At 46.1% G+C, this 27,869-nt stretch overlaps 1 protein-coding gene across 4 annotated transcripts; it reads right to left on the bottom strand.

Moving 5' to 3' along the window:
* Nucleotides 1-517: 517 nt before the first annotated feature.
* Secisbp2 (SECIS binding protein 2) lies at nt 518-26,764 on the bottom strand. Of its 4 annotated transcripts, none has more exons than XM_027409909.2 (17): nt 26,632-26,764; nt 25,696-25,844; nt 23,971-24,220; nt 23,570-23,711; nt 21,644-21,873; nt 17,174-17,252; nt 15,108-15,313; nt 13,478-13,600; nt 12,563-12,652; nt 11,724-11,856; nt 8,796-8,962; nt 7,846-7,984; nt 5,929-6,085; nt 4,936-5,156; nt 2,331-2,485; nt 1,804-1,993; nt 518-1,286 (listed from the first exon to the last, which is right to left on the bottom strand). In XM_027409909.2, the coding sequence occupies exons 1-17, from the start codon at nt 26,665-26,667 to the stop codon at nt 1,183-1,185; spliced, it is 2,571 nt and encodes an 856-aa protein (XP_027265710.1). In that variant the 5' UTR covers nt 26,668-26,764; the 3' UTR covers nt 518-1,182. The 4 variants fall into 4 exon arrangements, with proteins under 4 accessions (XP_027265710.1, XP_027265711.1, XP_027265712.1 ...); XM_027409910.2 differs by having other exon boundaries at nt 15,108-15,310; nt 26,632-26,763; XM_027409911.2 differs by lacking the exon at nt 25,696-25,844 and having other exon boundaries at nt 26,632-26,742.
* Between the last annotated feature and the right edge of the window lie 1,105 nt (nt 26,765-27,869).

Raw genomic sequence — 27,869 nt, 5'->3', positions numbered from 1 at the left:
TATTTCCAAACTGCCTACAATCACCTTGCTACCTACTGACATGGATGGGAGGAGCTGACTTGGACACCAAGTTCATTCCCACACTGACACAGTGACAACATGGGGCCCAAACCCACCATAAGCTCCAGGCGGCAGGCGGCGCGTGCCGCAGCAAACTCAGGCCACACAGCCAGGCCAGTCCTATGTTAGGCATGCTATGTCCGACTCAGTCTCTACTATCACTTCTCATCACAGGCCACTCCTCAGAGACAATGGTGAGTGCAAGTGAATCCAGCCAACAGAATTCCCAAAGCCAGTGCGTGTCTGCTTGGCAGGCAGACAGTAGAAATCTTTCCTGACACAGGGCAGAACTGGTGAAAGAGATGCAAGCAATGGTCTGAGGAATTGGCAGTCGCTGGTTCTGCAACTGGGCATGGTGACTGAACCCATTAGACCATAGCAGTGTGAAAGAGGGACAGTCCAATAAGGAGTTCCAGTGAGAATGACACCACTGACCTAAGATCACCAGAGTCTGAGATGAAATTAAATAATCACTCTTTATTCAAAATAAATAAGCCCTCTCACTTGCAGAGAAAATATGCAAGCAAGCTCTGTCCTCTAAGACAGAAACCACATTCATCGTACGTACGTTCATTAAAAAGATCTGTAGATACCAAACTGGAATCTACAAATTTGATATATACTGCTTCTTTGGAAAATAAAAACTAAAAGGATTAATTTATGTCAAAAATCATGTTAGAAACTAATTTTCTTCTGAGGCTCATTTTAGCAAATCCTTGGCAGCACAAAGTGGCAGGGATCCAACTCCTGAGAAAGGGCCCTCCTTCCACAGTCCCCCAGGAGCACAGCCCCCGTCCCTCCTCCCGTCACTGGTTCATTGGCTCTGTATGGAATGTCTCCTGGGCAGCACAGTACCCAGGACCACCTTCTCCAGCATTGTCCAGGTCCAGTGTGCAGAGAGAACCAAGCTCAATCATCGCTTCCTAGGGAAGGCTCTCGAGAGTGTGTGTCCACGTGATGGACTCACAGTGCTACCCCAGTGGCTCCCTCTGCCCTTAGGCCAGTGAATTTCCAACTCTACAGTCATGAACTACACCAGGTCAGTAAAGAATTGAGAAGGAAGCCTTTTTCCTGCCTCTCCCATCCTTACCCAATACACAGACACACAGGCAAGAACTCTTCCTATAAATTCAAGTTCATCATCTGAGAGGTTGACGCCTCCAGTGAGTCTTCCAGCTCCAGGGCCTGCTGACTGTATGCCTCCAGGTGCTTTCTCCAAATCTCAACTGAAACAGGAAAACAGCCCAAGTGACACACACTGACAGGTCACACAGCTCCATCAAAGGCAGGGATGAGGTGGCATGAGTTACAGATGTTGCCAGATGTTCACTCTGCTCAGATGTCCCTGGCCAGCTCTATTCACTCTTCCCCACTTGTAGGCTGGCTCTCCCCTTAATGAGCAGCCATCAGTCACAGCCCCCCAAAAGCACATCTCACTGAACAGTGGCACTGAGAATTCACTTGCCCTCCCAAGTTGGTCTCAGGTATACCTGCCCTTAAGCCACCTCTGTTCAGGTGATATTTAGCTCCAATGTAAGACCATCAACCATGATCTTGCAGCTTTCACATCTGATGATTAAAATCTCAGAAGCAATGGGCCAGAATGATGGGAATGATGGGTCCTGTCTGGACCTCCCATGGCCACTACAGCTAGTCTTAAGGCATCAGAGCCATGCTGCTCTCCCAACCTACTGAGGTTCTGATTAACACTCAACTCAGAGGTCTCCTCCCCAGAGCACTCACTATAGTGTGGTTCCTTTCCAGTAGACTCGAGGGTGCCTTCTTCAGTGGACTGGATGGGGTCCTGTATGGGTGGGCTGGGAGGGGTCTGAGGCCCAGGCTGTCCTGCCAGCTCCTGCCGCACCGTCTCCAGCATGGTTTTATATGCCTGCCGGGCCGCCATGGTCAGCTCAACCATCTTGTGGAACTGGTCCTTGAACACAAGAAAGCACATTGCAGGACAGCAAGGTAGGGTAACATGGGTTGTGGTGCCTCTGCCTATGAGTGCTGCCAGGAGATGAGGAACCTGGCCAAAGATTTAGGCATGTGGTACCTCTCGTTTGGTAATAAACCCAAATTCAGGACCTTCACTCGGTACTATTATGGAGACAAAGGCTACTGCTTTCTAAGAAGGTTCTGCTTTGGGATGAATTCTCCTTAGGGCCAACCCAACAGAGGCTATGGTCTGCCTGTTGGTAGACTTACATTACAGGCTATGACCCCAACTTCTTCCCATGGACAAAGAGCTAAGAGGCTGTGGCTCAACTCACCTGGGCCCCATCATAGCTGAAGATCCCCACGATGCTGACAGGAACTGCTTTGTTCAGACTACGCCCCAGTGCCTTGCGGTTGAGTGCAAACACGAAGGGTATATTCTGCTCACAGGCACAATCAATGATGGTGTGCAGAGTGTCGTCCAGTCCACCTGGTCAAATAAGCACAGGTCTGTAGGGGATGCTGTAGCCACTCCTGCTTAGGGGCTGGCTACAGGTGTGACTGACCACGCCTGCGAAGGTGTGGTCAGGGGACTTAGAGTGAGGGGCCTTCAAGTGGCTGGTTTCGTTTTCGGTTTCCCTTTCAGCTTGTTGTACAGACTGCTGCCCTCCTGCTGGCTAGGTCACTCTATAAGTAAGGCTTTTTCCTTATTAAAATCCCTTGTATTTCTACCTGGCTCAGTATTGGTAATTTCCCAAATTACAGGTCCATCCACAGGACGTGGGCTTGATGCTGACTCTTCAGACAACAACACACCCCACCTATAATCACAGTAAGGTTGGCTGCCCATACCAAATTCTACCAGGAGAGAACGAGCCTAACCACAAGGAAGAGTCAATTCTCTCAGATACCTCCAAATGTAAGACCGCACAATTCCAATATGCTCAGGGAAAACCAAGAGTTAGCTGACAGCACGGTGTGACAGACAGCTGACCAACTATATCACGCCTTAAAAGCCAAGTCCTTAGAAAACAAGTGCTGAGTCCCTACTTACAGACTGAAAATTAGAAGCATAGAGAGGCTAGGGGCCTAACATATGGTGCAGGCCCAGGGACCTGGCTTGCATGGGCTCCTGGCCTCTTACTACCTTGGGCCTGCTTCTGATGAGGTACCAGCAAGGCCAACACAAGAAGGAGATGAAGGATCACCTTGCACAGGTGACATACCTGGTCACTGGGAACCCAACAGCACTTGAGGATCACTCCCAAGAGAGGGGAGGTCAGTCAGGGTGCTGGTGGCACACACTTCTATACTCCAACAACAGCAAGAAGGAATGAAGAAATGACCTATGTACCTCAGAAACAGAAGACCATAGAGGTAAGCTCACAAAGCCCATGGACAATTTTCAGAACACCAACATGCTAACAGAGCTTATCTAAAGTGACTAATGCAACTCTACATTCACTTTGAACAGGACGATCCAAAGAGATCAAATGTTCACTTCACATTAACCTTGAACTTTAAAAAAAGTTATAGCTTCCTACAACTGAGATTTGAGAAATTTTGAAAATGTGTGGGGAGAGGAAACGGGAAACATGCTGCAAGCACTGCCCTGTGCTGCTCAACCTGGACAGTTGGAAGTGTCCTGGGCTCACAGGCTCCCCACATGCCTGTTCTCACATTGCCACTGCTCTTCAGTCTTTACCCCAGGAAACCACAGAAGCACAGAGACACCCAGCTCTGGACACCCATGTGACACCTGTGACAGTAGCGTAAGAAAAGGCTGAGAGGAAGAGCTGACGGCAAACCTGCCCAGCAAGCAGGAGGCAGAAAGAGCCTTCCAGGGGCTACAACTAGCTTCTACTGGGTGTTAGGAAGCTAAAAACACATCAGGTAGTGGTACCCAAACCACTTACTTAGAGCTGTGGAAGGAAATATTCCAAGGTTTGCCTAAGGGTCAACTGCTGAGGTCGCTAGAGGTCAGGAAGCCCAGGCTTACTTATTCAATAAGCAGGCTTTGTGAGACCACTTCACAGTTTAGTCTGTAGACAAGAGCCAGAAAACAGTCTGCTTCTTGTCTCCCATGACCTGCAGAGGCCATCTGGCACTGCCAGACACACTGCCAGCCTGGCAAGTCACTCTAACTGGGCCATGTTTTGGCTAGTGGCAATGGGAGAGCAGCACTGAGCCAGCAGAGGTGAGCCGCTGGGCTGCACATGAGGTCTAACTGCTGTTGTTCCAAAGTCTGGAATGTCAAATGGTAGCCTGAGATCATGGCTTAGGACCTGGCACGGGGATCTAGACCTGTTACCTCAGAGTGTGATTTGGCTGAGTAGGTTACACACAGGAGGAAGGAATGGGACAAGGAGATGGCTCACGTGTTTTAAGATATTCCCTCCACTTCCTGTGCCATGGCAGGATGAAGAAGGTGTGAGAGTGACTCCTTCCACCACTGACCCCAGGACACAACATGGACAGCCAAGTCCTCCCAGAGTCATGACGGGAGGGGAGGGCAGACAGGTTCACTATCACCTCATACACAGACTTCTTCCAACCCAGGCCAACTGCTGGAGTACTGTAACAAACCCACACTAACCATGAGTCAGCAGAGGAGTTAAATACAGACAGAATACCTGCAAACAGGACCAAAGCCCCTGCAAGGTCTCCAGCAACCCCACGGAGCTCTAGAGCAGCAGCCTGCATGGCAGAGGCTCCCTCTACCCTGTCGTCAGAGGAAAGCCTGCCGGCTGGCCTCAAAAGAAGGCCCTTGGTCAGAAGGCGGGTTAGCGTTAGTGTTAGACGGAGGCTCAGCTCACAGTACACTGGGAAATAATTGTTCTGTTAAACCTGAAGGCAAGCTGCCAACATGCCCACTGAGCGTGCGCAGGGCTGGCCGTGAGGGCGGGCAGACAGAAGCCCGTGTGCGGTGGGTGCTGTCACCTTTGGACTGCGTCTTCTCACAGTTGGGAGAGATGATGATGCACTTCAGCTTCCTGAGCTTCAGGTGCTTCAGGACTTCCCTCAGGCCCAACACAAGCCGGCGTTTGGTCTTGGCCTTGACGGGATCCTTCTGGTACATCCGGTCTTGGAAGCGTACCAGTTCCTTCAGCAGCCCCGTGACACAAGCATCTACTTCTTTACTAAGCATCTGGCTGCAGTAGCTGAAAGGAACCCCAGGCAATGCAGACAACATCAGACAGAAGCCATGGAGACACCAATGCTCAACCAGGTACATGCACTTCCCGACATGCTTGTGATACAAACGGCGAATGCAGCCCTCTACGACAAGGGAATGCCACGGGAGGCCCTCCCAGACTTCTCCTCTGTGTCACCCTGCTCTGAACACAGGCGCCTAGACAGAAAGGCTTCCCCAAGGAGCGCTGTGGAGGAGGGGATATGAGCAATGCTGACAGAGTCAGACCCTGGAGAACTAAACTGAAGCCAGGCATGGTGAGCCACACTCATAACCCCAGTATTCAGAGGCCGAAGAAGCAAGAGTGTGAATTCAAGGCCAAGACTAGCCTGGGCCACATAGTCAGTCTGTCTCAAAAAAGGGTAAAACCATAAAAAAGAAGGAAGGAAGGAAGAAAAGTAAGCGAAAAGAGTGGAGACAAAAGAAACTTCTGTGAAACTGAAACACAGAAGGGACTGGTTATTATCACTGCTACCTCACCCACCCAAACTTCAAAAACAGACTAAGAAAACCTCTTCAATCATTACCAGCAAGACAGAAGCACAGACACTCAACCACAGACACACACAGGAATAGGATGCCCACATCCCACCCCTATTGCATAACTAGTCTCTGAGTCAACTTCAAGTACAGGACTAAAACACACTGTGGTCAGACAATACAGCCCGGGCCTACACCACTGCAGATGGGAAAAATTGGAGTCAGCCCCAACCAAGCCCCAGCAGTCCATGCTCACTCACTCTCGGAACCTCCGGCTGTGGATCTTGGGGAAGGTGGCACTGCCAGGGGCAGGCTGGCAGGCTGCTGGGTTCTTCTGGAACTCCGTGCCGGTTGGCTCTTCTGACTCACCCTCAATCACAGGTGTAGAAGACACTGATTCTTCTGTCTTCTCTGGACCTTCAGAGAGGGAAAAAGAAAATAAAAATCACTGTGCACCCTGGCAGGGCCTTGCACACAGAGAGCAGAGCAGAAGTCTCTTGGTGGAAGTGACAAATACAATCTATCAGCTTGTAGAGCCAGCCTAAAAGAACAATATGGCCTTAGAGGGAGCAGAAAGTCTGGAATGGACTGTCAGAGCAGCTTTCTGGTCTTTCCTAAGTCCTCTCCCCTTCCCCAAGTCTGCTCACACACTCATTTTCATTGTGTTAGAATACAGAAAAGTTACTATTAAGTGGTGAAATCTACCATTTATGTGTGGAATCTAAAGAATAACTTATTAGGAAATTTTATAAAGCAGGGTTAGTTGCCAAGCACTCAGGAGACAGAGGTAGGCAATCTCTGTGTGTTCAGGGCCAACTGGGCTACATACTAAAGTCCAGGCTAGCTAGGGCTACATAGTGAGACCATGCTTCAAACAAAAATTCCTACGGTATGCAATGAAGCTGAGGCAGGAGGACTACCATAGCCAGGCTCAAGAAAGGCCTAAACTACAGTCAGTTTGAGGCTAGTGTGGGATGCAAGTATGAGACCCCATTGAAAGACCAAACAACTCAGAGTTAGAGGTCTGAGTTTTTATGTTAAAACCTGAGCTATTCCTTTATCAAATAACCTTCTAAAAACAGATAACTCCTGCTTCTAATTAAGGGAGCATTGGGTCTGGGGTACAGTGCTGGTATGCCATAGTTTTGACCCCTCCACACTGCCAAAAATAACCCAAACAAAAAAACCAAAGCAGCATAGAACACCAAAACCAAAACAACTAACACAAACCACAACAAAATACCTGTGAGTGTTGAACTGGGGCTATGTGTAACATAGGAGATGCAGTCAACAACAGCTTGGCGTGTCCAGCCAGTTACTTCCACAGAGCACCAGAATGAAAGCAAGGTAACACCACCAGGGATGGAATTCAAGAACACACTCCTCACCCTCTGTTGTGGCAAGTACACAGAGACACTGCTATGGGGTAAGGGTGGGAGCACCCACAAGGGTTATCCACTCAGCTATTGACTGCAGAACACCTGCAGACGGGTGGCAGAGGCTCCAACAGCAAGCCACTCAGGAAGCAAGTGCTCATGTCTTCCTAGAGACACCAACAACACTGTTGACAACAGATTCATTTCATCTCTGCCAACTGCCCTGCTGTGCTCCCACACTGGGCACACTCACCCAGCAAAATACCATGCAGTACTGAAAACAAGTGTAAGCTCCACACGCCAGAAAAGGAGGCGGAGTCAGCATGGCACACACCACAGCGGCACTGTACCAGGTCACAACCCTATGGCTGCTACCAGGCTGGGGCAGCACCCTGCAGGAGGCCTCTAACTAGATGACCTGGAGAGGGGCACTGGGCTTTCTCTCATGCTGTGCAAAGTCTTTTAGCTACATGAATTTGCACTATATACACGCTTTGAATGTACAACTGGAAAACCATACACACTCATTTTTAATGACACCAAGTTTCACATACTTGGTAAATATAAATAGCCTCGTGGTTGGAGCTCCCAGCATCACACAAGTCCAAACCTCAGGCAGGGGCTCCTCTGCCTGTAAAAACTAGGTTGTGGAAATACATCCTCAGGTTCCATGTTAACTTGCATCTTACCACAGGGCCTACGTGAGGCTGTCAGAGTCCCCATTTCTACCACAGCTCACCATTCTCACGGGGGCTCCCATCTGAAGGATTATTCCAGATGCACACACACACACTCTGGTACCTGTGGGGTGGACCTGCTGGGGGACGTGGTCACTGGCACTACTCTCTACGTCCTGTGCATCACCATTAGCCACAGCCAGGCTCACAGCACTTTCTTGGAGTCGCAGCTGCATTCTCTCTTGCCGTTCTTTCAAAATTATCTTAGAATTAAAAAACAAACAAAAATCAATTAAAGCCCCTAAATACTTGTATCTAAAAGATAAGCTCTTCTGCCCAAGAAATGCCCAAGGTCAGCTTGCTGAATGCACCTGGTGACGCCTCTGGAGTGATGATGAGCCCTCTACCCCACATCTGGCATGGGCAACGCAGAGTTCTCTCTGGAGACACAAGGCTCTGAGGCCAGTTGTGTGGTACAAGAGTTATCCACCACAGACACCTTCCTCCCCACCCCCCAATACAAGGTTTCTCTGTATAGTCCTTGCTGTCCTGGAATTAATTCTGTAGACCATGATGGCCTTGAACTCACAGTGAGTCAACTGCCTCTGCTTACCATGTGCTGGGATTAAAGGAGGGCACCACCACTGACATTTAAACAGACCCAGAGCACACAGCACAGGACCGACTGGTGAGCAGAAGGCCTGCAGAGAGGCCTTCAGTCTGGGAGAGTATATGAGGAAGGAAATGCAATTCCCCTATGTCTGGGTTTCTGTACTGCCACAAAGGAGTAAGAAGAGATTTTCTTTGTCTATACCCTCTGTCTTGTTACAAGGACAGGGTGAAACATTATTTGCCAGAGAAAACCAACATGATTTGGTGCAACATTGGTCTATAATATAAACCTTAAAAGCCAAAGATGTGGGCCTGGAATATGGCACAGTGGTGGAGTGCTTGCCTACATAGTAGTTGCAATCCCTAGAGCAACAAAAAGCTAGAGGTCTGAGAGAGGCAGGCGTACAGTGCAGAGTCCATCAGTCTCCCAGTACATTGCTTCCATGGAAACAGCCCACATACCTTCTTCAGGGAGGTGGGCTTCTTGGCCTTAGGGATTTCCCTCTGCTTCCCCTTCTTCATCAGCGGGGCACTGGAGTCCAAGGGGTTGTGTGGGGTCTTCACCTGACTGGAGCGGCGACCCCTCTCACCCGAGGAGGCATCCTTAGAAAGGACTGGCACTGCTCCGACTGCAACACAGTGGGGATGTCCCATGGTCCCTGTCTGGAGGCCTTGGACAGCTCAGAGCAGCCTGAGGATCTGTAGGACTCAACCAAGCACCCTCTGGTCCACAGCCTTTCTGGACTCTGTCTAACCACCTTTTACACCTTCTCACAAGCATGGGTTCCAAACAATATTTACTCTTTACTTGGGATCACTTTGGGAAGGTCTGCCTAAAACTGCAAGGATCACACTGCTTTATTCGAGCTATTTTAGAGGTGTTTTCTGTTTACTACTGGTGTTCCTGGGAAACTGTTCATCACCACACATTCAGTTGGTACTGCTTACTGGTTTCTTAGTAACACTATTTGTCTAGCTATATTATATGGCTCTAATAAAATTCTAATCATGCTTCTAGTTGATTGTTGAGTTTTCTGGACACAAACACGCTCTGAATCCTACCATGGGCAGTTGATCTCTCCAATCAATACATACATACATACATACATACATACATACATACATACATACATACATACATACATATATTTATTATATATACAGTGTTCTGCATGCATGTATGCCTGCATGCCAGAAGGGGGCACCATGTGTTTGCTGGGAATTGAACTCAGGACCTCTGGAAGAACAGCCAGTGCTCTTAACCGCTGGGCCATCTCTCCAGCCCTCCAGTCAATATTTTTGATGACTACTTAACTCTCCCACTCTACTCCCCTTCCTGCCACAGCACTGTTTCAAGGAAACAGTCCTTCTGTACTCTGCTCCCTTCATGGTTGAAAGCCTTTAACATAGCTAATTTCATGTTGAGTGTATTTCTCCTCACCACTTCCTTTTCTGGGCCCTCCCTGCTCCTGTCAATCCCTTTGATTCCACTAGATGATTTTACGAACTCTAAAATACCAAAGAAGAAGGAATGGTAGCCAATAAACTCCACGTGCCCAGCACCTTGACCCAAGAAGTCTCAGAATCTTTCCAAACATGTCTTGGCACTCCTTTAGGGAGTGTCATCTTAAAATAACTAGCGCTGCCTGCAGCCGACCTCACTCATACGACACTGAAAGTCGCCTACACAACCTGTCCAGATAGGGTACACTATCTTTTCTCCGCTGCTTCTCATTCGATGGCATACCATCTTGCATCTACATGGCCTCTGGAACAGATATTGGCTAGGTGGCCCTATTTACAACTGCTTGCTTGCCTGGCACACAATGGTACCACTGAATCCAGCCCCTCATCTGGACTCCGTAATTGTTGAGTTGAAAAGTTTAACTTATATAAATTTCATATCAACAAACCAAAGGGGCCGAGAGATGGCTCAGCATTTAAGTGCTTGCTCTGTAATCATGAGAACTGCAGTTTGGATCCTAGCACCCATGTACCAAGTCAGGCACACCTATAATCCCAGCTCTAAGGGGATCAGACAGGAAGACAGCTGAGGCTTGAGTTTCCAGCCTACCTGAGATGGAAAGAGCACCAGGTTCAGGGAGAAACCCTGCCTCAAAAGGAATGGACAGAGTGACAGATAATATCTGTTAGTACTGAATGTACCCTGTCCATGGTGGTGCCTGTGGTGGTTTGAAAGGAGAATGGCTCCAAAGATTCATATATTTGAATGTTTGGTACCCAGTTAATGGAATTGTTTGGGAAGGATTAGAAGGTGTGGCCTTTCTAGAGGAAGTGTGTCTTCCTCTAGACAAGTGGGGTTGGCTTCAAGGTTTCAAAAGCCCATGACAGGTCCAGTGTCTCTCTTTTCCCGCTGCCTGTGGATCAGGGTGTAAACTTCTCAGCTACTGCTCTAGCACCATGCCTGTCTGTCCCCGCCACCCCATGATTATGGACTAACCCTCTAAAAATGTTAAGTAAGGCTCCAGTTAAATACTTTATTATAAGAGTTATCTTGGTCAAAGTGTCTCTTCACAGCATAGAACAGTAACTAAGACAGTACCCTCCCCATCCCACCCGGGGGATCCATCCAGGCATGCAGGATGCAGTGAAAGCCTTGGGAACAGAGCACCTCACAAGGAGACCTTCTTCCACAGAATCTCATCATATAAAGGGAAAACCGGGCCAGCAAATGGCTCTGCCAGTAGGACCACTTGCTCTGCAAGCCTGACAAAATGAGTTCCATCCCTAGAACTCATGACAGGTTTAAAGGATTAAGGGGGATAACTCTTTAACTTTAAATAGATGGTTCTTGATTTTTTTTTTTTTTTTTTTTGTTGTTGTTGTTTTTCAAGACAGGGTTTCTCTATGTAGCTTTGGAGCCTATCCTGGCACTTGCTCTGGAGACCAGGCTGGCCTCGAACTCACAGAGATCTGCCTGCCTCTGCCTCCCGAGTGATGGGCTTAAAGGCATTGCCACCAATGTCCGGCAGTTCTTGATTCTTAAAAAATTGTATTTAAATGTATTTGGAATTTTTTGAGACAAACTCTCACCATGCAGCCCTGACTAGCCTAGAACTCCCTATGTAGGCCACACTAGTCCATCTGAGTTTGTTTCCATCTGTTGGTGAGCAGACTATTCTTCTGCACCACGTTATCACAGCATCTTTCTGGAGAGATGCTCTGCTTTCTAGTGGACTTGGCACCCTTGCCAATAGTCAACCGGCACAAACTTTCAGGTTCATCTCTGGATTCTCTACTCTCCTTCACTGGCCACGCTTATCTCGGCACCTTCTGTGATGGTGACAGGTAACGTTCTTGAAGAAGGAAGTATTTACACAGCAGCCTCGGGACAGTTCTGAGCCCTTGCCAAGGTGCAAAAGTGCCTACCTGAGAATACAACGGGTCTGGAGGATGGCTTGGCATGCGGGACTTGCTGCTGCTTCTCCAGTGCTGCCAGCATGCCCCCCAGGTCCAGCTGCACTGGAGTCTGGCTCTTCTTTCCACCAGCTTTAAAATCACTCTACAAAGTACAATTTACAAGTCTACTCCGAATACTGTGTTTTACACACCATGGTTTACATAAAGATTATAAAATTCACATCCCCTGCCATCCATCATCATTACTGTGGTTGGTTATTCCTGTCCATTTCTATCTGTATCTCCACTGTGAATTAACAGCACATACTGACAGGTAAGAGATCAAATCTTATGTGAAATCTTTGGCTACACAAGTCTGTAAAAATGGGAATGGAGGCAAATCCCTAAAACCCTAGCCCTCAGAGGCTGAGGCAGAAGGACTGCTGCAAGTTCAAGACCACCATGAGCTCTAGTGTGAGACCTTGCTCCAAAAAACTCAAACAAAAACCCTAAAGTTTTTGTGTGTGAGGCTACCTGGTTAGAACTATGGCCTCCCCGGCTCAGTACTGACTGGATAGGGTATAGGGAGGAATGGCCCCCAACTTGGCTCAGTACTGATTGGGCTGGGTGTAAAAGTGCTCCCCTCTTTAGTTTCCAGGCGGTGTGTCCCCCTCCTGACAGCAACTCCAGTTACCAAGTCTATTTAAAAAGGGACAGGCTGCTTCAGCTTAGTAGTGATCAAGCCATCCTCCTTGGGAGAACACATCAAAAGAAAGTCCTCCATGAGGGCATTTGGAGAGCGGATTCTCTCTACAGTTCCTGTACAGACAGTCACATCAGAAGAGACAGTGTTGCAGTCTAAAACTTACCTGCATCTGCTGTTTCCTTTGAAGTTTTGGGGACTCTACCCTGTGTCTTCTTTCGGACGCAGCTGACAGGTTGGGGAACTCCTCGGCATCCTAGGAAAGCACACTACTGTTAGCTTCCTCCAGGGGTGCTGAGCAGCTATACAGGTTCTCCCTAACTCACGGTTTCTCCAAGCCCCACAGAAGCTGGGCAATTATGCAACATCTCCACATTACCTAACATGAAGTTCCGACTTTATCTAATTCTCAGAGCACGTTTTAAGGCCACAGCTCTAACAGCTAGATACTGCAGGAGTCCCCAGAACCAACCATACTTCCTTAACACAAGTCTATCAAAATACACATTCTTTAAAAAGACCCATGTTTTTCAGCAGAAAAACTCAGAAATCCAAAATCAGCATATTTAAATATTTTGAGAATTATACCAAACAGGGCAATAAACAGACAGAGGCAATAAGCCTGCTTCAAAAAAAAAAAATTAAAATCACATCATTTTATTGGAATTTTGTCAGCACTTTGGGTACCTGAGATAAGTCATGAGGGAACTAAAAGGCAGAAGCACGACCAGTTCACTGGTGTAAGCACAACCCTCTGCCCTACACCTAACCTTATTCTGGAATGTTCCAAGACTTCTGGGAATGACCTTTCCAGTTCTGTGTGACAGTCCTGGCTGTACTGGAACTCACTCTATAGATACAGTTGACCTCATTGACATTCGCCTGCCTCTGCCTTCCAAGTGCTAGCACTAAGGGCATGTGCCACCACCACCCAGTGGATTGTTAAGATTCTTTAGCAGCAGCAGCAGCAGCAGCAGATTTGCTAAAGAAGGCATCAGAGATCTTCGATTCAGAAGCCAGTGTGAGCCCATGTCTAAGAAAACCCAACTTGCACCATACAAAGCTCAGAGTAAATACATACTTCAATCCTTGGTGGCTCCTGAACTGTCAGGACTTCATAATTTGGTTTAGACTTTTCTTTCTTTTTCTTATTCTTTCTTGAGGTTTCATTTTGTTCGAGTTCACCCCCTTGTGATGCTTTGGCCTAGAAAAAACACAAAGAAAAAACTGTGGGATATTAGGGTATTCATCTTTGACCTGTGTCAGAACAAAATTAAAACAATGATGTAAGAAACAATTATTTTAAAAAATTCTGAAATGCCAGGCATTGGTGGCACACGCCTTTAATCCCAGCACTTGGGAGGCAGAGGCAGGCAGATCTCTGTGAGTTCCAGACCAGCCTGGTCTACAAGAGCTAGTTCCAGGACAGCCTCCAAAGCCACAGAGAAACCCTGCCTCGAAAAACAAAAAACAAAACCAAACATACAACAAATTCTGAAACAAATTCATTCCTTTCTGTTTCCTCACTATGATACAACATGACCAACTACCTATTACTCCTGTCACCAGGCCCCTCCTGCCATGATGTACTCTTGAACTCTGAGCAAAGCAGACTCTTCCTTCCTTAAAAAAAAAAAAAAAAAAAAAGAAAAAGAAAAGAAAAATCTTAATAAAACCTGTTAACTTAACCTACAGGGCTCAGATCGCCCACTATGTATTAGGAAGCTGGTGTGGATAGCAATCTAGAAACTACAACCAATAACTAGGCAGAAGGCTGCTGTGCTACCTCTACTCAGTCACTGGAGAAGGCCACAGAAGGACGCAAGGGCTCACACTTGCAACCCCAGCTCTTGGAGACTGTTGTAAGTTCCAAGTCAGCCTGTGCTACCATGTGTGACTGCACCTCAAAACCAAACAAAAAAGGACTACTTAAAAAACTGCATGAATTTAAGGGGGGAAATCTACTCTGAAATCCTATCTTATAAGAGGTAAACTGAAATTAACATCATGTGCCAGGTGATCACAGAATCTGAAATTCACTTATTTTACTACCATTACTTTCATCCATGTACTAGTTCTCCAAATGCAACTGAGCAAGTGAAGAAAAGGATGCATCAGGTGTCAGCATAAACTTATGGTAGCGTATTTTCTTTAAAGAATTCAAGAGCTGTGAGCATGGCTGTGCTAGAGTACTAGCAATGTACGAGGCATGTTCTCTCTCTCAACATGACTGCAGTCTTTTAAGACACTTCTTCTCACAGAGTAAAGCTCTCTTATTTCCTGACAAACACCCCATTCTCTTGTCAAGGCTCAGGTACAGAGAGCTCAGGCTGGTTAGTATGGGAAAGACTGCAGCACTCTTAGCGAGGAACTGAGAAGGAAGCACAGCAGATCCACAGACGCCTACCGTGTATTTCATGCAACATAAACTGTACCATCCAACCATGCTCAGCGCACAGGCCAGTGGCACTACTTCCATGCACATATTACTGTAACCAGGCAACTCGAGAGCTTTCTCCAACCATTCTCTCACCATTAAGCACTAACTGCCCACTCTTTTCCTAGCCCATGACACTTAACCATCTTAATTGCTTTTTTGGAGACAAGGATTCACTATGATGTTGCCTAGACTGCCCTTGAATTTACAGTCCTCCCGCCTCAGCCTCCCAAGTGCCACCACCCCAGCCCATGCCATCTCTAGTGATGCATACCTTTGTAGCAGAATGAACAGACGTCTCCCTGTTGTAGGAAGAGTCTGAAGATACAGCCTCAGGGGCCACACCAGCGCTCTGAGGATCAGTTGATGAAGCCGTCTTCTTTAGGGTTATCACAGAGCTAACATTTTCAGTCGCTGCTGCGGACCCTGAAGACACTGTCTGCCGAACAATATAACCCATTGGTGTCCAAGATAACTCTGCTTAAAGACAACCGTAATTACCGAACAATCTCAACAGCAAACAGGAGTTCCCTGACTATTCAAAAAATGCACCTCGTGGTAATTATTCACAGAGTAACAAAAGTGTCTAGAACACCATCTGGGAAAACTACCGTACTTACCAACTATATCTGTCCAGAACACCCCCTCGAACTACAGTATTCACCAACTGTCCAGAACACTACCTCAGAACTACAGTATTCACCAACCGTCCAGAACACTTCCTCAGAACTACAGTATTCACCAACTGTCCAGAACACTATCTCAGAACTACAGTATTCACCAACTGTCCAGAACACTATCTCAGAACTACAGTATTCACCAACTGTCCAGAACACTATCTCAGAACTACAGTATTCACCAACCGTCCAGAACACTACCTCAGAACTACAGTATTCACCAACTGTCCAGAACACTTCCTCAGAACTACAGTATTCACCAACTGTCCAGAACACTTCCTCAGAACTACAGTATTCACCCATTATCCAGAACACTATCTCAGAACTACAGTATTCACTCTACTTGTTTTTCTTCTGGAAGAGTGCATGCTCGGTCTCTTCCCCTTTAACTTATATTTTAACTATTTGCCTAGATTTCTTAATTTGGAGGACATAGATGGGTAAGCAAATAAGTTTTGGTTAAACAACGACAACTAGAAAATATTCATGTGGCAAACAGAATTAAAGAGCAAAGATCCACTTTGGACCTGCTAACCTTGCTCTGTGCCTTTAACAGCAGAAGTCAAGGATCCGCAGACCTGTGCTGTCACAGTGACAGGCAACTTACTTCATCACAACACAATGGAAGCACACTAAAGCATGGGCTCCTTAGCTGCCCACGAAGCTCTACATATACACCAAACAAAAGGACATCTATCATGACAGGGATGACAAATGCATGTCAGCCACATGACCCACACACTGCAGCTACTGAGACAGCCTTGGCAGTGAAGAACTGTCCTTGGGTGCACCATACTAAACACAAGAGCCCATATACGAAGGAATGGATTGGATTTTTTTGCTAGGACAAGCTTCTGTAACCATTTCAGAAGTACAATCCCCTCAGTGCTTCCTGAAGGCCTGGCTTCCTGGACAGGCTGCTGAAAACACACCAAGTTACAACCATTTTCCTGGCAGGAGAAAAAAAGCCTAGTAGTCTCCCTCATTCTTCCTTTAAGCATACTCTGTGGTGCTCCGAAGGTGCATGGCATTATCAGCAAAGAGCCAAATGCCAAACCAGACTCAAAGAGCTACATGCTAAAAAAGTGCAAAACAAGGCTACTCTAGCCATAGTCTCTTAATTATGGAAAAAGGTTATTTTTTATATAAAAACAAACTGTATTTAAAGTGTAATGCATTGTTTTTTAGTGGAGGGTCTGTTGTTTTATGTCTCACTGTGAAGACTAGGTTATCCCAGAACTATTATAGACCAGGCTGCCCTTGAACTTGTGGAATTGTCTTGCCTTAGTCTCCCAAACACTGGGGTTACTGGCCTGGCCATAAAGTAGTGTTTGTTTTAAAACTTGGGGCTAACTTTTTATAATGCCAATACTAACAGTTATCACTTAAATATATAGATGCTCTGGGACTCTGACATGCTAAAAGTATAAAGAAGTTCTCATTTTGGGGTTCATAAAATTCTCATTTACCAAGACTTCATTTAGAACATGGCCTCTTGTTTTATACTGACTGTCATGGATATGGGCGCCAAGGTGCTAAACTAACCCTGATGCTAGTTTCTAAAACCTCATTAGCTGACTTAAAGGCAGCTTCAAAACTGACAACATTTAATGACACGGGTGCTAAATGTGCTTAAAAAACAGCACTTTGTAGTCACTCTTACCTCGTGTACATGAAGGGGAGCTGTTAGCAGCTCTGTGAGTCACAGCTCCACCTGTGTGATTGGTCTTCACCATTTCACCCTAAAAAGAAGCCATCTAACATCAGGGAAAAGTTGTTCACAACAATACAGAACAACCAAGTTAACCAACAGTGACAATCCGGCCGGGGTGGGGATGCAGAGCAGCAGACTGCTCACTCACTGCTGGGTGAGGGGGCTCCACATGAGGCCACTGGGTTAAAACGGCAATGGCCAACAACAGAGCTGACAACACAGACCAGTGCACACTATCAAGTGGAAGCAGCTACAGAGCATGTCATTCCAACTCTTCAATGTTCCAGAAAAGACAGATGATCAGAGGCTGCAGGTGCTGGGAAGAGATTAACAGGTATAACATAGATGTTCGGGCAGTGAAGTTACTCTCATGACACAGCGAGGGCCACGTGTTATTCTATGTAGTCCACCTGTGGCGACCCCAATGTTAATTAGGCGTGCTGGGGTAAGTGGCATGCCCATGGAGCTGAGCTGCCTTAACTGTAACACAGCACAAGGGTGGACTGACATGGACGGTGGGGATGAATGGGGCAGGCAGCATATGGGAAAGACCTTCCCCACCTTTCAATCTGCTGTGATTCTAAAACAAGTCTCATTTAAAAAGTGCACAGAACCCAGCCTATTATTTGCTCCCTCCCTCCCTCTCAGTCGCTCTCTCTCTTCTTTAAGATTTTATTTATTTACTATGTGTACAGTATGCCAGCAGAGGGCACCAGATCTCATCCAAGGTGGTTGTGAGCGACCATGTGGTTGCCGGGAATTGAACTTGGGACATCTGGAAGAACAGTCAGTGCTTTTAACCGCTGAGCCATCTCTCCAGCCCCCTTGCTTCCTATCTTAAACAGAAAGCAATCACTAGTTACTAGTTAAATATAGCTTTCCCTGAATTCCTAAAATCTATAAAAAACATGCTAATTAAAAATTCCAAATATCAGCTAGGCATGGTGACATATGCCTTTAAGACCAGCACTCAGGAGGAATAGGCAGGAATAAGAAATCTGAGCTAAAAACCAGGCTAGTCTACTTTCAAGGTAGCTGGGACTACACAGAGAAACCCTGTCTTGATGAATAAAAAAACGAAAAATTCCAAATATCTAAGTGACAGGAAAAGTTAACTACTTTTTTTTTTTCCCAATAAACTTTCCCCTAGAGCGGAAAAAAAAGAAAAAAAAAAAAAAAAAAAAAAAAAAAAAAAAAAAAAAAAAAAGAAAGACCTAACATGTACAGCTTAGGTAGAACCTTTCAACTACTCTCCCTACAATGTAAGCATTGTATATTGTTTACCTATAGGTCCCAATAACTATATCAGACTACTTTAAATAACATGCAGCTTTTATATACCATCAACAGTGAGTACAAGTTTTGCATGTGGTGGTGTATGCACATACATACACTCATACACATAAATAAATGTAAAACAAACAATGTACAAAAAAACTCCTATACACCCACATACCCCATAGACAGCTTTTCAGGACAGTATCCCTACACTTCTTGTTTTTTTTTTTTTTTTTTGAACTTGTTTTTATTGAGCTATACATTTTCCCCACTCTCCCAACCTCCTCCCCTCTCCCCTTCCACCTTCCTCCCACACTCCCAATTTATTCAGGAGATTTCGTCTTTTTTCCCTTTCCTAGGCGAATCCATCTCCCTTAGGGTCCTCTTTGTTACCTAGATTCTCTGTGGTTGTAGGCTGTACACTGGTTGTCCCTTGCTTTATGTCTAATATCCACTTATGAGTGAGTACGTATTGTATTTGTCTTTCTGGGACTGGGTTACCTCACTCAGGATGCTTTTTTCTAGTTCCATCCATTTGCCTGCAAATTTCAAGATGTCATTGTTTTTTGTTTTGTTTTACCACTGAGTAGTACCCCACTGTGTAAATGTACCACATTTTCCTTATCCACTCTTTGGTTGAGGGGCATCTAGGTTGTTTCCAGGTTCTGGCTATTATGAATAACTCTGTTATAAACATAATTGAGCAAATGTCCTTCACTTCTATAATTCTTAAAATCCAACGGTCCAGCTGGGAGTGATGGCAAAGGGCTTTAATCCCAGGACTTGGGAGGGAGAGACAGGTGGATCTCTGTGAGTTCGAGGACAGCCTGGTCTATACAGTGGTTCCAGGACAGTCAGAGCTACATAACAGATCTTGCCCAAAAACACAAACAAACCCCCCAAAACTCAATGGTCCTAAAATGAATGCTCACATACTACAATACAAAAAAATTCATCAGCTATAAATAAAACATCCACAAAGTCAAGAAAGCCTGTGCCTTTTCATGAAGCAGGCTGCCTCCTCTACTGACTGTAGGGCAGGTGATGAGTGTGTGGTGCAGGATACAAGGACATCCACATACACCCCAGAGTGATGGCAAAGACAGCATAAGCAGAGGGATTCGTCGTACATGTACATGTAAATGAGCGGCCATGTGGGTGCTGGGAATTGAACCCAGGTCCTCGGAAAGAGCAGCCAGTGCTGTTAACCACTGAGACATTGCTCTAACCCTTAAATTTTAGATGGTTTTAGGGTCATATATTTTATAAATTTATCCACTTGCCATTTTATTATTTCAGCATGTTCAGTAACATAATTACGATGATTAAAACATAGCCGAGGCTCAGGGATACAGCCCATCAAGTGAGTGACTTGCCTAGTACTTGTCAGTACCTGCACTTATCCTCAGCAACACACACACACCAAAACAAAATGTCTGTGCTTTTCATACATGTAACTGTCAGCTCATAAAGATCAATGAAAACTACAAGCAACTTACTTATTCAAGATGGTGTAAATGAATTATAGCTAGCAATAGCAACAGTTGTCAAAAAATATTCAATGTGAAAAAAGCTCCAAAGGATTTTATTTATTTTTTATTTTATTTTATTTATTTGTTTATTCAGATAGGGTTTCTCTGTGTAATAGTCCTGGCTGTCCTGGAATTTACAGAGATCTGCTTGCCTCTGCCTTCCAAGTGTTGGGATTAAAGGTATGCGGCACAACCACCCAGCTCCCAAAGGATTTTAAATATTAAGAACATACATGCATACTCCCTTATTGAGGGAATTCTCTTCTATTTCCACTATGTATTTTCATTGTCATTTTAGAAGAATCTTAAAAAATCTTGTTTGTGTGTTTGCTGAAGCTATGGCATGATGTATATTGGAGAGGTCAGAGGACAACCGAAGGCTTGGGTTCCTGTCCTACAGGGTTTGTTGCTCACCTCTAGGAACCTCTTCCAGGCTGGCTGGTCCTACCTTTAGGTGATTCCGTCTCTGGCAATCATCTCCCCAGGAGAGCCCTGGGATTACAGGCACGGGCTATGTCTGGCTTTTTGGCCACTTTTGGGGTTCAAGCTAAGGTCCTCCTCACTCTAGCATGGCAAGCCCTCTACCCCACAACCCCCTACCGTGCACGGTATTCTTTAAAAAATGATTAAGCACAGAGCTGCAGAGATGGCTTAGCAGTTAAAAGCCTACAAAGCAACTGCAGAAAACCTGAGTTTGGTGCCCAGCCCCCATGCAGGCAGCACACAAGCATCCAATTCCTGGTTGGAATACTGTTTTAGGAGATTGAGGAACCTTTAGGACATAGAAACTAAACGTTGGAAGTAGGGTCACCTTTTCTGAAGGTTATACTCCGCTCTGGTTCTGAAGTGCAGTTTCCTGTCCATATAATGTGAACAAGCCACCGCCTCAAGTACCCACCACACCTCCCCAGTAGGATGCGTTGTACTCTCTGGAACCATAAGCCAAACTAATCTCCTCACTTTCTCTGCCAGGTATCTTGGTCATAGCAAGAAAAACTAACAAAATAATCTACCACTTTTTAGTGCCCAGAATTATGAGTCAGTCTTTGGAAAACAAAACAGTTTGATTTGATGGACTAAAACTTTGAGACCACTGCAGTAACAACTGCACAATTTATTGTTATTAATGGGATAAGATCGAGATATAGGTAAGAGCCTAGACATTTTGGAAGCTCTATCAGGTAAGCTTTAAATAACAGTATTTACTTATTTGTGTATGTGGGCAGTGGCAAGCAAGGGCCACAGTGCGTGTTTGGAGGACAGTGCACAACACACTGAGTCCCCTTCACTATCTCTTCAGTGCTGTGAGGCTGAGGTACTGTCGGGCTCTGTCAGAACCTCCTCCTGAGGCGCTGCACTTTGCTTTGTGCTACCAGGTTTAAAGGGAGCACAGCAGATGAACCTTTTGGAGACAGCACTTCCAGATGTTAGGATCTTGTTATAATCAGGGTGGCCAAGGACAAAGCCAAGGCCTCTCCCCAGTGCCTTTTCCCTGGCAATGTCGTCTTCACAATCCACAGTGATTTACATACAAAGTGTTTCAAGTGACAGAACACAAAAGCATGTGCAGAGGATAGAGAGAACTGAGACGGACAAGCCTTCTACTCACCGCTACCATCCCTGCACTGGGCTTGCCTGCGTCTCTCAGGAGAGACGCGTTCCTGGCAGCAGAGCCAAGAGGCCCCCACCTGGGCTGCTTCTGTGTCTCTTGCACATTACTGGTCTTTGAACTCTGCAGTTCAGGGAAGTCCAACCTGCTAAATTCAAACTCAGGTTTGGAGGTGCACACACTTTTTGTGAGGACTCTGGACTTTCGGTCTGCTCGTCGGTGATGACCATCTGTAATTACAGAATGAAAAGTTGGGATAAAAGTCAGGATACAGCTTGCTTACTAGCACTCAAATCTGAACTTTAGAGAAGCAGGTAGATGCAGCAGGCTGCCGTTAACACACTCCTCTTGCTGCTAACCTTTACAGATAGAAATGACAAAAGGTGTCCCCCGGGATGCACATTTCTGCAGTAACTCTAAAACTGGTGAAATGCACTTCTCATGTTTTTGAGTTGGGCAAACCTAACAGGAGTCTCACAGATTTCCCGTAAGTAACCAACTTTCCCCCTTCCCATTTGCTGGAACAAAGTGGATGAACACTGTTGTATAAAGCTTTCAGTCTCTTTCTGATACTTCATTGCCAAGGATAGTGAGATGGCTGCAGTTCCATGAAGCTTCTCATCAAATTTTAAGTTCAAAGTTAGTACAGTTAACACTGATATTTCCACATTTTCATGTGCCAGGTGGTTCATGAGTGGAGTAGATGAGAATAGAAAAATGTATTAAACCATGTGATAGAATTAAACATGTAAGTTCATAGCCCTGGTTAAGCACATACACACACAGAGCTGTAAGCCAGGTGAAGTGGCACACACCTTTAATCCATTTGGTAGACATAGGTAAACAATCAATCTCTGTGAGTCCCAGGACAACCAAACCAAACCAAAAACCAACCAAACAACAACAAAAAAAGCAAAACTGTAAATCATTATAGAAATAATTGTGGGGGCTGGAGAGATGGCTCAGCAGTTGAGAGCACTGACTTGGGTTCAATTCCCAACACTCACATGGCAACTCATCACTGCCTGAGACTCCAGGAGATTTGACACCTTCACACAGAGGTGTATGCAGGCAAAATACCAATGCCCATAAAATAAAAATAAAGAAACCATTTTAAAAAAGGAAAAATTAAAGAAATAGTTGTGTCTATGGCCAAACAGTACTAGTAAACGATTTATAGGAAGTAAACGATTTATAGGAAGAACACATATAGCTAGAAATGCTCTGTGAAAACTCAGGGGCATAAGTGATCCTAGAAATAGCCTTTCCTAAGCATAAAGGTACATGTCAATAATCCCAGAGCTTAGGAGGCTGTGGTAGGAGAACCGAGAAGGTTCAAGGCTAGTCTGATCTACACAGCAGGTCTGGTCTTGAAACTAAAAACAACACAGGTATCAGGTAGACTCCTTAGCTTTCAGACAGGTGGGAACAGAAATCTTCCAGCTGGGAGATGCACGTGTAATCTCTAGTAACCGGCGTGCTCATTTTTGGCACTTTTTAGCATGGGATTTTAACTCCAGTCAAATCTTCCTCCCACCTCAGAATGGAGAAGCGAGTTCAGGAGTGAGCATGGACACACACACACACATACACACACACACACACAGTGTAAAGACTATGGATGTGATCTGAACTAAGGGGATGGATGTTCTGAACCTTGAGGTCATCACCTGCATGCTATGTGGTGGTCCTGATAGGTTACAGAACCTTCTGAGTATACAATGCAACACATAGCACACTGTAACAACCCCTCCCATCACTGCCTGAAAGAAATGATATCTAGAAACCACCATCACAAGTCTGATGGCCTCAGAGAGGCCAGACTCCAGGGCACATTTTTTGGAGCAGTCATGATGAACAACCCCACAGGGATGGTACTGTTTTAGGAAGGTGGGATGACGCGTTACACAAGTTTGTTAGTTTTACCTGTTTTCAAACCACTCTCAGTCCGAGCGGACAGATGATAGGAACCTCTAGCCGCTCTCATCTCAGACGGCACTGCACCGTCGGCCCGTCTGCTGCTTGACCTTTGCTCATCACCTGTCCTCCTCTCATCAGAGGGTCTTTTCTGCAACAGAGATTTCAAAACAACAGTAGGAGATGAGAAAACTACTACCATACTGAGAAAGAAACTTTCACAGAGCGAAGCAGTAAGTACTCACAACCCAAGCATTTAAGGAAAGAAGAGACCAAGCCGCTTGTAAAAAAGGCTGATTATCACAACAAGGTAAGCAATACTTAAATATTATGCAACATACTAACTTCTCACATTTTAAACAATCAAATGATCAATGTCAGGACACTTGAAAACCACAGCATTTCCTCACCTTAAATACACCTTTTGCTTCCCGAGGAAGAGGGCACGTGTGCTCATTTTGGGGTTTTTCTGTCCGACAGCCTAGGTGACAGTGAGGTTGGCTGTGATCACACTGCAGGGCTGGCACTGAGCAGACACTCTGTGCAGAGTCAAGGGCATAAGTGGAACAGGCAAACGGATGCAGTGTTATCTCAGAAGATACGTACTGCCTTGGAAATGCAGGGGCTCCAAAGGCCATGTCTTCAGGGTAAACTTTTTGTCTAAAAAGTGTAAATTTCAGTTGCAGATTTCATAACACAAACCAGGGATGTTAATTTTTTGTTAAGACAATAGTGTAAACTCTTTTATTTTATTTTATTTTACTTTTTTTGGATCATTTACTCTAGCATTGGAAATGCCCCCATCAACAACCAAATGAGGGCTACAGAGAAGGCTTGTCAGTAAAGTGCCTGCACCACAAGCACAAGGGCCTGAGCCAAGTCTCCGGAGCCTGTGGAAAGCAGTGCATGGCAGTGTGTGTCTGTGACGCCAGCCTGGAGCCCGGAAGAGCAGATCCTTGGAGCTCGCTGATGAGCTTCAGGCTCAGTGAGACTCTTTCTCAAAAAAAAAAGAAAAGAACAACAGAGGAAAGACTCAACATCAACCTCAGGCTTCCTTCCGCGTGCATGTGCACACATGTGCACATTCATACACATGTGCGTCTACCACACACATACACAACACACGTGTGCATGCACATACAGCCAAAGAGAACCTCCTTTTCTTCCTGCAAAGGCTGCTGCTGACCTTTTATTTAGAACTAACAAACTAGAGCTGGGCAATGTAGTTCAGTGGTAGACAGCTTTCATACAATGTACAAGGCCACGGGTTTATTCCCTACCACCACAAAGTAGTCAGGAGTTAAAATGGAAGTTCCTGTGTAGTGTCAGCACAGGAAGCACACGGGTCAACAGTTTTGCGCCCTACCGTCCGTCAAGTCCCTGACAATGCCTCTGCAGCCCTGGACTCAAGAGCCAGCAGACCGTTCATTCCCTTTGCTGAGGAGTTGCTCTACAGCTTGCACAGCCTCTCTCCATTGTAGCCCCTCCACCAAGTCCTGCACTGTGCTGGGAGGGCCAGAGTACAAAGCAAACAGTGCACAGCACAGAGGCCAAGAGTCGTACTACATGGGCACCTTAATAATGAGTCAGTAGACTGGGGACTGAGGCCTCAGGTATGGCAGAAAGAGCTTACCACAGAGCTATAGAACTCCGGACTATTTTTTACTTTGTTTTGAGACAGGGTCTTGCTAAGTTGCCCAGTCTGGCATATTATCTATCTGCTCCTTCCCATTTCCCATTCCTTCTTGCCATTTCGTTTCCCGATACAAATGTAAATTTGTTTGGTTCAGTTTTGTTTTGATGGCTCTTAGGATCAAGCCCAAGGCTAGACAATGGCAAGCAAGCCCTCTACTGCTGAGGGGCAACCTCAGGCCCTAAATGTGTGAAAGAGTTTTAACTGTGAAAAAATGAACCCTTGACTGCACTTTCTAGGAAGTTCAGTCATCTCTGTCCTTGATTGAATGTTTAGCACAGAATACAGTTAAACTACAGACCCGGATCTTTCCTGGGCGAAGAGCCTCCTTTTCCTGGCCTGCAAGATGCTAGTATGTTTCATGTATGTATATATATGTGATTAGCACTGTCTCCAGGAACTAACCCTGTTACATAAGGCAAGGCATTTAGAACATACATACTCAGTCACCGGTGATTCCTGCACAAATGGATAGTAATTGGCTGGACAGCCTGGGAAGACTCGTGCTTCTGAGGACTCTGACCACTCCACATTGAGCCCACCAAACTTAGGGACAAATGGTTTGACATCAGCTGATAATTTGATGCTATCCTGAGGAAGAAAGGGTGGGTTGGGCTATAACACTCTGAGATTCGCCAAATGCAGACAAACAAAAAACAAAAGAAAGACACTCTAAAAGGCCCAATGCTGATTAAAAGGTGCATAGCAAAAGGTGCATATTGGTAGCAATATCTCCCTAATGATTTTTTTTTTTATTAGAAAAAGAAGTTTCCTGGACCTTAAAAGTGAAAATGGTGACCTTGAATTAAAGCCGAAGCAAATTCAACATTGTTATGTAATAAGAACCACAATTTGGACCGGTTCTGAGGATTTAAACTTGGAAAGTTATTTTTTACCTCTCTCATCTTTATACATGAGATACATAAGAATTCGGGACCCACTGTAGCCAAATATACCCAGGGAATGCTCAAAACTGTAGTTTAAAACACACTGCTGAAATTTATTGCCATTTAGTTTTTCAACAAAAAACACCAGATATTCGACTTGTACTTAGTATACTACATATAACCTTTGCGAAAAAAATCATCTCATGGCCAGAAGTCCCTGGAATTCAAAATTGAGCTCTGTCTTGCAATAAGGAATAAGATTCTGACAACTTCCTCACCGCGTTTGGCCAAAAGCGTGGCTGTCTGCGGCCGCCGGCGCGCCCCCTAGCGTTTGCGCAGGGTGCGACGCGGGTCTGAGGAGCCGGGGGCGGTAGGCGGCCTCTGTGGCATCACTTGGCGGGCCGCGCCGCGGCAGGGTCAAGCCGCCCCACCCCCGAACCTCGGCCCTGGCGGCCCCGCGCGGGTACCTAGGCCCGCAGCTCTCCCCTTACCTCGCCTTCGGGCTCCCGCGGCCGCTCCGACGCCATGGCGGCCACGGAAGAGCCCGCGCCGTGAAGCGAGCGGCGGGCCCAAGCAACGACTCGACGTTTCCGCCTACGGCGCGGCAGCGCCAGGATGTACGTCACCGAAAGGCGACGGAAGCCTTTTTATGGCGGAAGTGCTTGGCGATCCGGGTCTAAAGGGAGCACGTGGGAAGAAACCGGTACAGCTGCTTTTGGAGGTGGTTGCCGGCAGGCCCAGAAGGGCGCTGCTGACGGGGGCCGGGCCTCGTGTGTGTGACTTTAGGAGGGAGGGCAGGCTCTCCGAGCGGAGGTGATGGAGGCTCATGGAGGAAAGAGGGCGGCCAGTAACCTTTGCAAGTGCGGAATTTCTAGGGCAAGATAGGAAGGATGGTGCTGGCAGGCAGGTTAAGAAACCAAAACCACACGAGGGTCGAATGTTTAGTTGTTTGGGAAACCTGTGTTGTGTCTGGAGAACAGAAAGCTCAGCAAAACACACTGTGAAGAAACTAAGAACACCCAACTGTGAAGAGAACGAAGGGCAGGGAAAGTCATCCGCAGAGCTATCCGTTTGGCAAACGGCAGGTTGAGAATTGACCACTGGAACCTTAATCGAACAGTTTCAGTACTGGTTCAGGTAGGTCCCACAGGTTTACCATACCGCATACACCAAAGGCTTGCTCATGGGTGTTTACTATGTGTGAAGTCACCCTTGTTAATCTAATCGGGGGCTTTTCTTTTGGGGGGGGGGATGGTCAAGACAGGGTTTCTCTATGTAGCCCTGGCTATCTTGGAACTCAACTCTTTCAAGACCAGACTGGCCTTGAACAATAGATTCGCCTGCCTCTGCCTCGATGAGATTCAAGGTGTGTATCACCACTGCCCGGCCTATTCAGGGTCTTATGTTCCTGGCCATTCATGCATACATTTCTCATGGTAATCCACTAATGTGTCTACACTTAATTTCCTGGCCGACAAAGACAGTCCAAATGCATACATATGGTGTTTCCGTGCTTATTTTTCCTTTTTTGGTTTTTCAAGACAGGGTTTCTCTGTAGCTTTGGGCCTGTCCTGGAACTTTGTAGACCAGGCTGGCCTCAAACTCCAGAGACCCGCCTCTCTGCCTCTGAGTGTTGGGATTAAAGGCACCACCCAGCTTTCAGTGCTTCTTAATAAAACAGTTTTCTCTGAAACCACTAGTGTTTTGGAGACATTGTGGACACAAACAA

The sequence above is a fragment of the Cricetulus griseus genome, chromosome 3, assembly GCF_003668045.3.
Source record: "Cricetulus griseus strain 17A/GY chromosome 3, alternate assembly CriGri-PICRH-1.0, whole genome shotgun sequence".
Classification (NCBI taxonomy): Eukaryota; Metazoa; Chordata; class Mammalia; order Rodentia; family Cricetidae; genus Cricetulus; species Cricetulus griseus.
This window is presented reverse-complemented; position numbering and strand designations above follow the sequence as displayed.